The following is a 12,092-nucleotide window of genomic DNA, read 5'->3' on the forward strand; positions in this document are numbered from 1 at the left end:
TTAGTCCATTATACTTCGCTCATCTTAACCTTATGGACTAGGACCTCCTGCCATTCTCACATGATTTACTCCTCTCTACTTGAGAATGAGTAATCACAGAATATCAGGATAAACGCCACCTTAGCATGACCACATTCATATTTTACCATTCCATAACAATTCCTGAGATATTCCTCTCTGGAATACTCTTTCATAGCCATACTATTCCATTCATATCATATTTTAAATACCATCATACTTCACATTACATTCCTCATCCATCATATCTTTAAATAAATATCATCATAATTAATCATCAACATAGTCATACCAATCCAAGAAAACAATATCCCATCTTAGAAGCAATATCGAACGAGAGAATACCTCTTAAACTAATCTAACCGAACACTTAGTGTAAGACCGAGCGGTCTTTCACTTATCCACAGAATAGGACCGAACAGTCCATATACAAGACAAGACTCATCATAAGCCTACTGAGATTATACAATGAAGGAATATATTCTAATTACAAATACATATGACTTATTTTCAACAAAGGATAAATATAATATTTAAGAATTTAGGTATTATTGAATATCTTAACTAAGCTGATTAAAGAAGTACAAATGAGAAACTATACGTAGACCGAACACTTATTTACATGTATAATAATACAAAACTAATTGGTCATTAACTGAAATTCTCTATAGAAGAAGAATCTAATTCAGACCAATGCTCAAAGGAAAATCGAACGGTCAATAATGACTCTTGGTGTCAAACATAGGATTACGCAGAAAGCTGCAGATTGAAGATCAAACCCTATAACAACCCAGTTTACCTCAGTTATAAATCATTCACTCCTATAAACAAACATACAGTAGCACCAATACTTCATATTCATCAAATAATCAAACAAACATACAACCATTCATAACTAATAATCTTAATCAAATTATATAAGCTTTCCTTACCTCTTAACTCAGCCGAACGCTCACGCTTGCAGAATAATGGCTCACCACTACAAATTCTTCTACCCTTAGAGTTCATCGATTACGAAACTAGACCAAAATAAAAGACCAGAATTGCTATCAGAATTTCATAGAAGAAAAATGATAGTCTCATGCAAACAGAAACTGAGTTTGCATGTGCTAGAAAAGCAACAGTGCTACGAGAGGAATGAACTTACCAGTTCAAACCAACAACTTGATCGGTGCAAAGTGAAGCTCTTGGCACCAGGAGGACTCAGGCGCTGCCTGAATGATGATCAGAAGAAGAAAATGGTAAGATTTTGTAGAAAGAAGAAGAAGATTGTAGAGAGAAGGAGAAAAAAATGAAAGGTTCACAAGGTTGAAGATGAAGGGTGCATGCAGAAAAAGTGGCACGAAATTTGAAAGTTCAAGTTTTACACCACATTCAAAACCGATCGGCCACTCAGCTGTTCACACTTGTCTTTCACTTTTTGATTTTCACTAACACTTGACTTCCACTCAGAGAGGATTTTTAAAGGTTCTCACTTAATGCGAATTTGGACAATACGCACAAAAAACGAGTTCGAATAATTCACAAAAGATCAGTTCATTTCGTCATCTCTATATAGAAAAAAAAAGGAGTCATAACAGCAAAGAAAACGGGAGGAAAAAGAGAGCTGGGGTGTAGTAAGATGGAAATGTAATAAAAACAAATGCAGAATATAAAACACAGGAAAAAAAATATCAAAATCTTTATCATTCTTATTATAGTTCAACTACCATAAACTCCTTCTGACGTAAAAACGACATGCAACAGGATTTAGGAGGTTGATGTGCTACTCAACTCTCAAATTTGCTTGGTGTTGATCTTTTCAACAAAGGATCCAATCATTTTCAACCATCAAAGCATTGACTCAATCACTGCAACAATCAAATCTAAGCCACTGACAAAGATTCATGACCAAAATTCCATTTCAACTTTCAACTTCAGAGCCTAACTCTCAAGTCTAAATCAAAATATTAACATCAAAGCAAAGGATGTGTGGTATGACTTTGTCGCATTCAAACATTCTAGTATTGTAGTAAAGTGTTTTAGGTTAAGACAGTCTTCTGTAAAATTTCACAGTATCAATTAAGCGCACTATAACTACTTATTTCAAAACAAAATAAGGTTTAGACAAGAATCAGTTTAAAACGAATGACATACAAACTCTTCACACGAAGAATTTTAGAGATTGATTCCATTAAGTCTACCCATTAATTGTCCTATTTTCACAATTACAATGTACATCCAACAAAGTCTCAATAACTACACAGTTGTACACACAAAAGCCTCTAGTCAACACACAACAGTTATTCAGTTCCACTTTCTGCAGAAACAACACATCCCTATCCATGCAACCCTTCTGGGCTTTAATATTACTACACTACTGAGCATTATTTTCTATCAATCCAGGCTTCACTTTCGGAGGCCTTCCTCTGGGCCTCGCGCTGGGCTTCAACGAGGAAGCCGATGCTTCCCCAAATCCTCCGGCTGGCCGCGCCATCTTCCTAGGCCGGCCTCTGGGTCTGCCACTCCCAGCGGTGGCTTTGGGTGGCCTTTGCATGTCACTTGGGCCCTTTGGGGGGCGGCCCCTGGGCCTGGGCGGTGACAGGACAGTGTCCGGAGGCAGAAGTTCCTTGGGCTTAGGTGGCCTGCCACGGCCACGCCGCGGCGGCGCGTTTGGGTCACACTTGGTGTAGTTATTCTTCCAAAAGTCAAGCACCCCAGTGTCCCTCATTTTTGCAAGGTGTACATTCAGCAGTACCTTGTGGCCCGGAGGCAACACACCGTACCTAGATTCTATGTACTTCGAAATTGATGTTTTATTCGAACCATTCCCGTCATTCAGTGCCTCAACTGCCTCCAAAATCATCTGAAATAAAAAATTCAAACAGTCTTCCTAACTTTGTTCCTTTATAAAGAAAATAATCCAAATTCGAAAATAGTACGGTGGGATTAACCCTAATTATGAGCAGAAGATTGAAAAAGGAAAGGGTAATTTTTGAAGAATTACGGGGTAGGAAATTTGACAAGGTAACTTTATTATTAGAAAAGAAAGAGATTAATGCTAAGTGGTTAGAAGCTACTTACCTCTGGGTATGGAGGAAATGAGAGGGATTTATTAATGAAGTCTCCAGAAGCCATTAAAGTTAGTTGCAGAGTTTGTTTGATTGAGGGTTTGGAACCTCGGATTCCAACAGTACCTTTAGGAACTGAAGTTTATGCTTGCAGAGTTTTCACACAACTGTCTTGTTCCAGCAAAAGGATCTGATTTGAAGGAAGATAATAAATTTAATAAATATAATAAATAATAAAAAAGCAAAAGGCTTCTTTGTTTTTTCAATGTGACAAATAGGAACGGCTGAGAATCGCGGAAGGGGTGGTGATGGAATGGTTGGATCTTGATCTGAGAAGGAGGGTCGGATCGATGACGTGGCAGTGTTTTTAATCTTTGAATGAAGATGTGGATGGGGATGTTTGATTGCAATGGTTTTAATATTTCTCCTCTCCTTCATATATGCCGTTTCTTCTTTTTTCACTCTGCAATCACTTTCAACCTTACCACATTCCCCAACCAATTATTACCTTCTTTTTTTATCCCAAGTTTTGTTTTTTTTAAACTATCTTCTTAATATTTTTTTTAGTAAAAACAATTAACCTTGTTTTTATTTTTTTTAATGGAAGAAAACTACTGGAAATATTAGCTATACCAACACAGCATTCAGACTACTGTCGTTTCATAATCAATTGCGTACACAGTATAACGAACTTCATGATTTCGTATATAACTAATGTTTTTGTTTCCTTCGATGAATTTGAAGGAAATTGACCAGATAAAATTTGAATTTAAAAATATAGTTTTTTAATTTTATTTTAAGAGATTTAGAGATTAAAGTGAAAAGATAAAAAAAAAATTATGAAAATTTGTGAATGGTTTGATAAATGTTATAAATAAAATTTTTAATATATTAAAATATAAAATTATAATTTTATTTTATATTTAAAATTAATATAGAATAAAATTTTATTATTATTAAAATTATTTTGGAGCAGTTAACTTCATTTTATGTTATTCTCTCTTAATTATTCTATCATAAATAATTAATTAGTACTACTTTCCGGATTTGTTCGTATAAAAAGAGAAGTTGAATTGCACTCTCAATTCTTAATTGCTGGATTTCAAAAGAAAATATTTTCTGTGAGTAGCTTTTATGTGGAAAATGAAACAAAAATAATTAAAATAATGATATCCGTTAAGTAATTTTGAGTGGGGCATGGTTTATCCACTTATTCCTGAAACATGAGACAAACACCAATAAGATTTATCAGAGAGATCAATTTTTCAAAGGGAAAAAATCAGTTCCCTGCAAACTATAACTGATTTCTCCACCATGTGTGTGCCCCCAAAAATCGGTTATCAACCAACAAAATCAGTTCCCTTCATCATGCATGCATTTCATAATTGATTCTCAACTAATAGAATCGGTTCCCTTCTCCAAAATTGATTCCTCCACCATGGATTCTTTGAGGATAGTTGTACAAAAGCAACAGTAACACTTTCAAATAATTTCACTTGAGTAAAAATATGTGAATTTAGGATCACACAAATCCATCCTCACAAAGATTATGTGTTCTTTTTCTCTTAATATAATTTGTACTAATTATTACGTAGTTTAGTATTATATAGTCATATTTTTACTATCTTAAAATAAGAAGATGCATTTATTTAGAAAAAATATTTAAGGTATATATATATATATATATATATATATATATATATATATATATATATATATATATATATATACGAGTCTAATTCGATAAGATACAAGTTTTTTCGAAGTTGAGTCAATGTGGTGATGTTTGTTTGATGTGATGTGATCCAGTAAATGATTTGATTATTTAATTATATTTATTAGATTAATGAATTAGGATGATTATATAAATTTTTTTAAGAAATATAATTTATTATATGTCACTGTTTTATTGGTTAATTATATATTTGAAACGAACCAATCACGAACTATTATGTAGGTGATCGTAAAAAAATTGTTAAAAAAATTAAAAAAATTGTTAAAAAAACATTTTCCTTTCTCTATACCTAATATTTTCACATATGTAATTTAAGGTTTAGTAGAGTCTTATTATCTTTTTCAAAATATCAGACAAACCAATTAGTTAAATTTGAGCACTTATACTCCTTTCTCATGCCAAAATCATATATTCAATTTTTAAATGACTTTAAATCAAACTAATTTGACTCAATTGATTTATTTTAATTTATCAATACTCACACAAAACTATAAAGACATAACATGTATCAAATAAATTTTTATATTCATAATTCAACAATCCTCAAATGTCCAAAATTCATCAAATAGATCAAAATTTTTAAATCAAGTATATTGATCTCATTACTCTTACAACCAAATAATCTAATCTGAAGTACAATGAGAAAATAAATCAGTTTCTCTTACTTATTAAGCTTCTTGATTTTAAAAGAATTCAAAAATATTTTATTCTCACAAGAAACAATACATAAAACTCAAATCAGTGATATAAATATAACTTAAGAATTCTAGACATACAAATATTCATCTTATGTTAAATAAAGCCACATGCAAGCAACATCTCACTCATGTATTAAAAACTTATAAAAACTATTTTTACAAAAGGCATATAAAGACGATTTTAGATAAAAATTCTGATTTGACATAATTGTTCTATTCTACACTATGATCTTTATAATAGATTTTCATTTTCATAGCTTTCAGAAACTTATAAAAAAATCAAGTCAAAGAAGAGAGAAAAGTTTTGCAAAGGTTAATCCTTTTAGAATGAAATTCGAAATATTATAAAACTTTTAGAAACTTGGAGAAAAGTCAAATATAACAAGAAAATAAAAGTTTTAGAAATATAATAATATTTTTAAAGTGAAAGTCAAATAATAAATTTTTTTATTTATAACTTATTTATTTTAATAATAAAATATGCAAGCTCTATCTTGAATAAACAACTTTTATTATTTAAGTATCTCATACATCTTTACATTGTTATTCTTATTATTTACAATCCTTTGTACTTGCATTATTCAATATCAACAAAAACCACAGTTGTGACCAGGACAAATTAAACGTCGAAAGGAAACACAAAACATAGACTTCTGAAGTAAGAAGTCGTGTCCTGAGAACTAAATCCCTACCAATTGTAAGGTCAACATTGGTATAACTAGCTATAATACAAATCGTAAAACCCCAAAAGTAAATAATCAAATAAAGACCAAAAATATGAAAGCATAAAATTAAAGGCTTACCAAAATTGAAAGCAATGTTTCGTCTCAATCTCTCAAGAGACAAATTACTCATCAGAATTTTGAAATTTGCTTCCATCTTTTTGGTTTTTTATGAGACTCCTTTCATTGTTTTTACACTCAAGATGTTTCGCCTTAATGCAACTATTTTCATTCAGGACTCATATCAAACATGTTACAATCTGAGACCAACTATTGTTAATAAATATTTATTCCATAATTCATAGTGAATGAGTAAGATTATAATACAAAACGATACAGGTCTTTCAATTCTTCATACATTGTTCCTCGGGGGTATAGTCGTGAGAGTGTAATGAAAATGAGTGTGACCAGTGGATATTATTAGCCTTCTACTTTAGGACGCCAACCTTCAATGACATCCTGCGGTTGTGCACTTGTTTTAATGAACGATTCCCTCGAGAAAATCGCCTGCATTTTCACCAACAAAAGAGTTTTCAAAGCATTCTTAGCTCCACGCATGGCAAACTCATACAAAGAATTTTAACTCAACAAGGCTCAACTATCTGACAAACCACCAGTTAGTTAACACCATTCAGAAACTAACACTAGGATTTAATATACATCAGCAAAACTAGCATAAGGGAATTTCATTGAATGAAGGTTTTAACTTTTCTAGCACTGGAACAGCCATTAGCAAACACTCCAAATATTCAGAAGCAGATGATACTTCTGCTTCTTTGATGAAATGATTCAAGTTTTATGTTCTGCACAAGTTCAGAGCTAAGGTCTTTCTTCCTGTTAATAACCATTTCCATACATTATTCTATGGTTTTCGACATCGACATTGATGAATATCTTTCGGACATTATTACCAGAGATTTAATAAACCATAAACGTTTGAGAATCATCATTAGCATACATATGGATCTAGGGAAGTAGCTTCATGCACGCACACATTTTAGTTTTGAAAAGTGTCTTCAAGTATAAAAAATGTATTGGAGATGTTAAGTACATAGGCTCGTCCAGAACATACCTTCGTGTAAGCCTTCAAAGAGGTAAGTGAATCAGGTACTGTCCATTTCTTATAATGCCCCAGAGCAATCTCCAAATGGTATAGCTTTGGTCCAAGTGATAGGTCAGCTGCAGATATCTCATTACCGTTAATATAAGGGCCCTACAAAAAGCGAAAAAACAGTCAATTAAATAAGTACAAAATTTCCTGCAATTAAAAAAGACCAACATAGAGTCTAGAAGGATAGATCAAGAACACAAAATCGTTCTGGCTACAAGTTGTAAACATATAACGATCTTGGATCAAGTTCTCTATCAATAAACATACACATATTAGTGGAATTATCGGGCCCCTTAACCTAATCAAAGAGTTGCTTCCCTTAAGCTCGCCCAAATCATGAAAATTTCAGGCATTAAAAAACTTCCACCATTTAGTGAATAATGGTTGGGTAGTATAGTACCCATACTGACAATTTTTTTTGTGAGTAATTAGTCATAACTAGATCCATTTTATTGGTAATTTTATGGATATCCATTCATTACAATTGACATCCCTATGTGAAATGCATTCTCTTTCTCAGATTTTTCAATTTGCCCAGTCCACAATTCTAGGAATGCATAATTAAAAGTTCATCCCAAGGAAACCATAGTTTGAATTTTTATTAGAAAGTATAAATTCCAAAGTAGTGTTTCAGGGGTCAGCTGTGATTGTCACATTTATTACCAGAGATGAGCTCTGTAATGAGCCCTTCTCCCCTGGAAAGTTCAAGCATCAGCATGGCCAGCTCCATTTGATTGTATTAGATAAGGAAGAATAAGACTGGGATGGCCAATGATAACCGTCACATGAATGAGTACAATACTGTGCAATCATTTTGCCCATTGCTGTCTATGAACACGTTATCTGGAGTCTAATTATAAGATAGCAAGGGTTAGTGACATGTATATAAAAAGTTTGGTTCACAATTTGACTGATAGTGTGGCAGCACACATGGCTTCCTTGATTCACAGCTTGCACAAATTTGGCATGGAAATTGGTGTCAGTCTCTCCTTTATCACTTGCAGAGGCAAATGTTCTTAAAACATGAATTTGGGCTCAACTCAATCCCAAAATGACAAAATCTACCTTAGAGTAAGCAATGTTTCCTACTTTTATGCATCATATTGACAACTTGACAGCATCTCTGGTTAATGAGACTTAGGGTTTTTCTAGTACACCCTTCCTGCTCAACACTCTTGGTTTTTGTGGAAGGATAATATGGTAATTGGTCCAATAACAAATCTATCTTAGATTCTAAAACCATCGTAGCATATGGCTTTGGATTTAACCCAAAAAGCTAGCTCACATTATATTCATTATCCGGGCATATAGAGTTAAGCTACATGCACAGTTTGTGCAAAGGATTTCAACGGCGTCTTCAAATCACTTTCACTTCTAAAGTCATGGTCCTTCCTTTGGGATGTTGCAACAGGAAGTAAAGTAAAAAATGTCTCTTACCAAGAAGTTTAATGGTAAAAGAGCACTCTGGTGATCAAAAGAATTGTAATAGGTTGGGTGAATTCAGGCATAAATGAGGAAAAATTCATTTAATGTCCACATGGGAGCAAGTTTTCAATACATGTAGGTAGCAGAGCTAAAATGAAAGAGCAGATAACTCAATCAACAGATCGTAACCCTAAAAAATACAATGACAAAATGCAGAAAAAGCTCATAGACTGTATAGCATAAGGAATGATATAGCTATCCTAGTAATATCTAGTTTCTATTTGCAACTCTGAAGCAACACCCCAAATAAATATTTCAGATGAACTACAAAGGTTCCACATAATAAAGCAAACCCATCTAATCAACATATAGGCGCTTAACAATTATTTGATGCGATGCAATTAATTTTAAAAAATTACTTATTACAGTTCATGAATAGCTGATGTCAAGAAATTGTAAGCCTAAGAAAGCTTTTGAAAAACAGCTATTTCAACAAAAAATACCATAAAATTACATCCTATTGAAGGTAAGAATATAGAATTTAAATTGTTTGATTAAAAGTCATTGTTAACAGAATAGCATTCAATTATTAATTGACTCGTTTTGTATAATCAGCTCAATTAAGTTGATGCACGATCCCACTTATTTGTTGTAACATGAATCAACCTCTTATGTAATTATAGTATAGAAGACATTAGTGCACCGATGAATGTTACATGAAAAACATAAAGTATATAAAAGTTGAATGAATGGATTTGTTATGTAAGTTCAGATATTAAATCCAAGATATACAAGGAAAAGGTAAAGACAGACGAGAAAGTGGGGAAGTTGTTATACATAGGTTACCATGTATCCCAAGCAAATGCTTATCCTTACCATATCTGAATTCTGTATTAAATGCACACACAGAAGGAAACAATCTAATGAAATATCCTTCTAAATATAGGCATACTAACTGCAAGTAATTCAGCTTTCACACTTTACCATCATTTAGCTTAAACCTCAACATATTCGAACTGAAGAAAATGGTTCACAAAGGGGAAGCATGCAAAGAGAGGACAATGATTTCTTCCAAAAAAATGCATGGTAATTCTTCTATGCGTAAAACTTCAGCACCAAATGAAAAACCTTATCAAGATTGCAAACAAATTGCAGAGAGACAAAAGCAGAAACAATGTCATACATTTTCCTTTATGTAATCATTGAAAGATCTCAGTTCACTTAGTAATGCTTGTTCTGTTCCATCATTGGGATCCTTGCTCTTGAGAAATCCAATAAATGTAGAAAATATCTTTGAACCTCTACAGAAAAAAAAAAATCCGTGCATTAGGCAATTGGAATACACAAAAAATGGAGTATGAAAGAAAACTGTTTTTACGCATGTATGAGTTCATAAATCATTTTTCTAAAAATTCAAAGCAATGTACAATTAAGAACATATATATCTATAAGCAAAATGCATACACTGTGGCCTTTTCGGGTGGGGTCACCAATGGTGGGATAGGATACTTCTCTTCCAATGTTTGAGTGATAACATCTGAATCCGGAACCCACTTCTCATCAAACTTTATGACAGGAACTTTACCATCAGGATTGGCTTTAAGGAACCTAAACCAACATAACAAAATGCAAATAAGAAAACAACTAAAGTAGTATGAGAACCAGACAGGTGGATGTAGGTGATCCAGTTTTATGAAGATAGCAACTGTAAACGAATTAAAAATTTAGCCCAAGAAGCGGGGTAGAAGATACCATTCTGGTCTGTTGGTGAAATCCACCAACTTGGGTTCATAAGGTAGATGTTTTTCTTCCAGTGTTAGTAATACCCTTTGGCAAAAGGGACCTGAAAAGGCAATTCAAAATTGATTATGGGAACCACGCTAGTCCAGCCAAGTTTAAGGCTCAGATATCAACAAAAGATCATTATCTGCTTTCTTAAATACAAAACATTCGCATAAAACTTGCTCTTTCTAATTCCAGGATGAAGGCTCTTTTGGCATTGCCTACATCATGGAATTGACTAAAAATACTCGAAAACTCATTCCCTACATCTCAAAAACACGATAAATCACCGAATCTCTTCTGCTATAGTTACACATACATATACTATGAGAATGGGAAAGGCCGTTCGTTCAACTTGAGAAGAAAATAGGAATATAAAATGATTTAATTTTCTTCCATAAAATTAATCAAAATTAAGTTTGGCATAAAGTTCTCTTGTTTAGCTTCTAAAAAGATTATTTTAACTATACTTGAACTAACTTCATGGAAAACTTAAGTTCACATTTTTATTTTCTTCTTTTTCGTATACTTATTGAGACATTTATTCAAACAAGGCCTTAGAGATTACATTTTTTTTGCGAATTTCGGTAGAAACATGACAACAGAAAACATTTCCACAACAAAACAGCCTCTATAGTAAGTGGAAAAGAAAGAGACAAATGAGTGAAAATTGAGAATGCACGTGGACATAATTTGAGTCCAGATACATCCTGATTTCCTTCCCTTCATCTTCACCATACCGCGTTTCTCTTTCTGTAATCCTTTCATGCACATCACCATTCCCTTAACGAGAAAGTAATTTCAATTTCCATAGAAGAAACCATTGAGATGTTCAAACTAACCCAAAAGAAAACAAAGAAACGCATAAAAAGGTGAAAATATTATATTACAGTCGCCGAGCCTATTGGGTGTAGTGACGGAAGCTTTAACGGCGACTTCGAAGGGTTGGGAAGGGGGAACGGACGACATTGACACCACCCTCAGAGACTTCTTCCTGAAATGGTTGGTAAAGGAAACGACGGCGGTTGGCCGGAGACGGAGGTTGTTGACGGCAGCGGAAAGCGCACACGCCGAAACTTGAACTCTCGCAGTGGACATTGCAGCTTCTACTCCGAACCCGACGTTGACGATGATGTTTCGTTGTGGTTTTGGTTCCGGTGGTGTTTACGTGGCACTATCCAACATTTCACAACATCATGGTTTTATGCTTGACTCGAATTAATATTTAATTTAGAGCGTATATGAAGTATACAAATTGAATTATGAATTATTTTAAATGATAAATTATTTTTTTATAAGAGCAATTCTAAATAATATATCTAAGGAAATTTTAATTTTTTAATTAATGATATAGTTTTAGTGAATAGAAACTTTAATATTTTATTTATTTTTATTTCCGGCACAAGAAAAGTTAGCTTATGTTAATTAAGAAAACTAATTGGCTTTATTTAAAAATATGTTTAAAAATTAAAAAAAATAAATGATACCTTAAAAAAATCTTATTAAATCGCAAAATATATTCTCTTGAACGTTTATTTATGTATATTACTC

General features: G+C 32.9%; 2 protein-coding genes across 2 annotated transcripts; both read right to left on the reverse strand.

Annotated features, from left to right (window-relative positions):
* Window positions 1-2,160: 2,160 nt before the first annotated feature.
* On the reverse strand, window positions 2,161-3,267 carry LOC124834121 (HMG-Y-related protein A-like). Its single transcript, XM_047308735.2, has 2 exons — window positions 3,082-3,267; window positions 2,161-2,863 (listed from the first exon to the last, which is right to left on the reverse strand). Exons 1-2 carry the CDS (start codon window positions 3,133-3,135, stop codon window positions 2,375-2,377), a joined length of 543 nt encoding a protein of 180 aa, XP_047164691.1. The 5' UTR covers window positions 3,136-3,267; the 3' UTR covers window positions 2,161-2,374.
* Window positions 3,268-6,429: 3,162 nt separating this feature from the next.
* On the reverse strand, window positions 6,430-11,737 carry LOC124834120 (glutathione S-transferase DHAR3, chloroplastic-like). Its single transcript, XM_047308733.2, has 6 exons — window positions 11,432-11,737; window positions 10,512-10,602; window positions 10,224-10,367; window positions 9,943-10,060; window positions 7,296-7,436; window positions 6,430-6,730 (listed from the first exon to the last, which is right to left on the reverse strand). The coding sequence occupies exons 1-6, from the start codon at window positions 11,637-11,639 to the stop codon at window positions 6,644-6,646; spliced, it is 789 nt and encodes a 262-aa protein (XP_047164689.1). The 5' UTR covers window positions 11,640-11,737; the 3' UTR covers window positions 6,430-6,643.
* Between the last annotated feature and the right edge of the window lie 355 nt (window positions 11,738-12,092).

Source organism: Vigna umbellata, chromosome 5, assembly GCF_029865625.1.
Source record: "Vigna umbellata cultivar VRB3 chromosome 5, Vumbellata_1.0, whole genome shotgun sequence".
NCBI lineage: Eukaryota > Viridiplantae > Streptophyta > Magnoliopsida > Fabales > Fabaceae > Vigna > Vigna umbellata.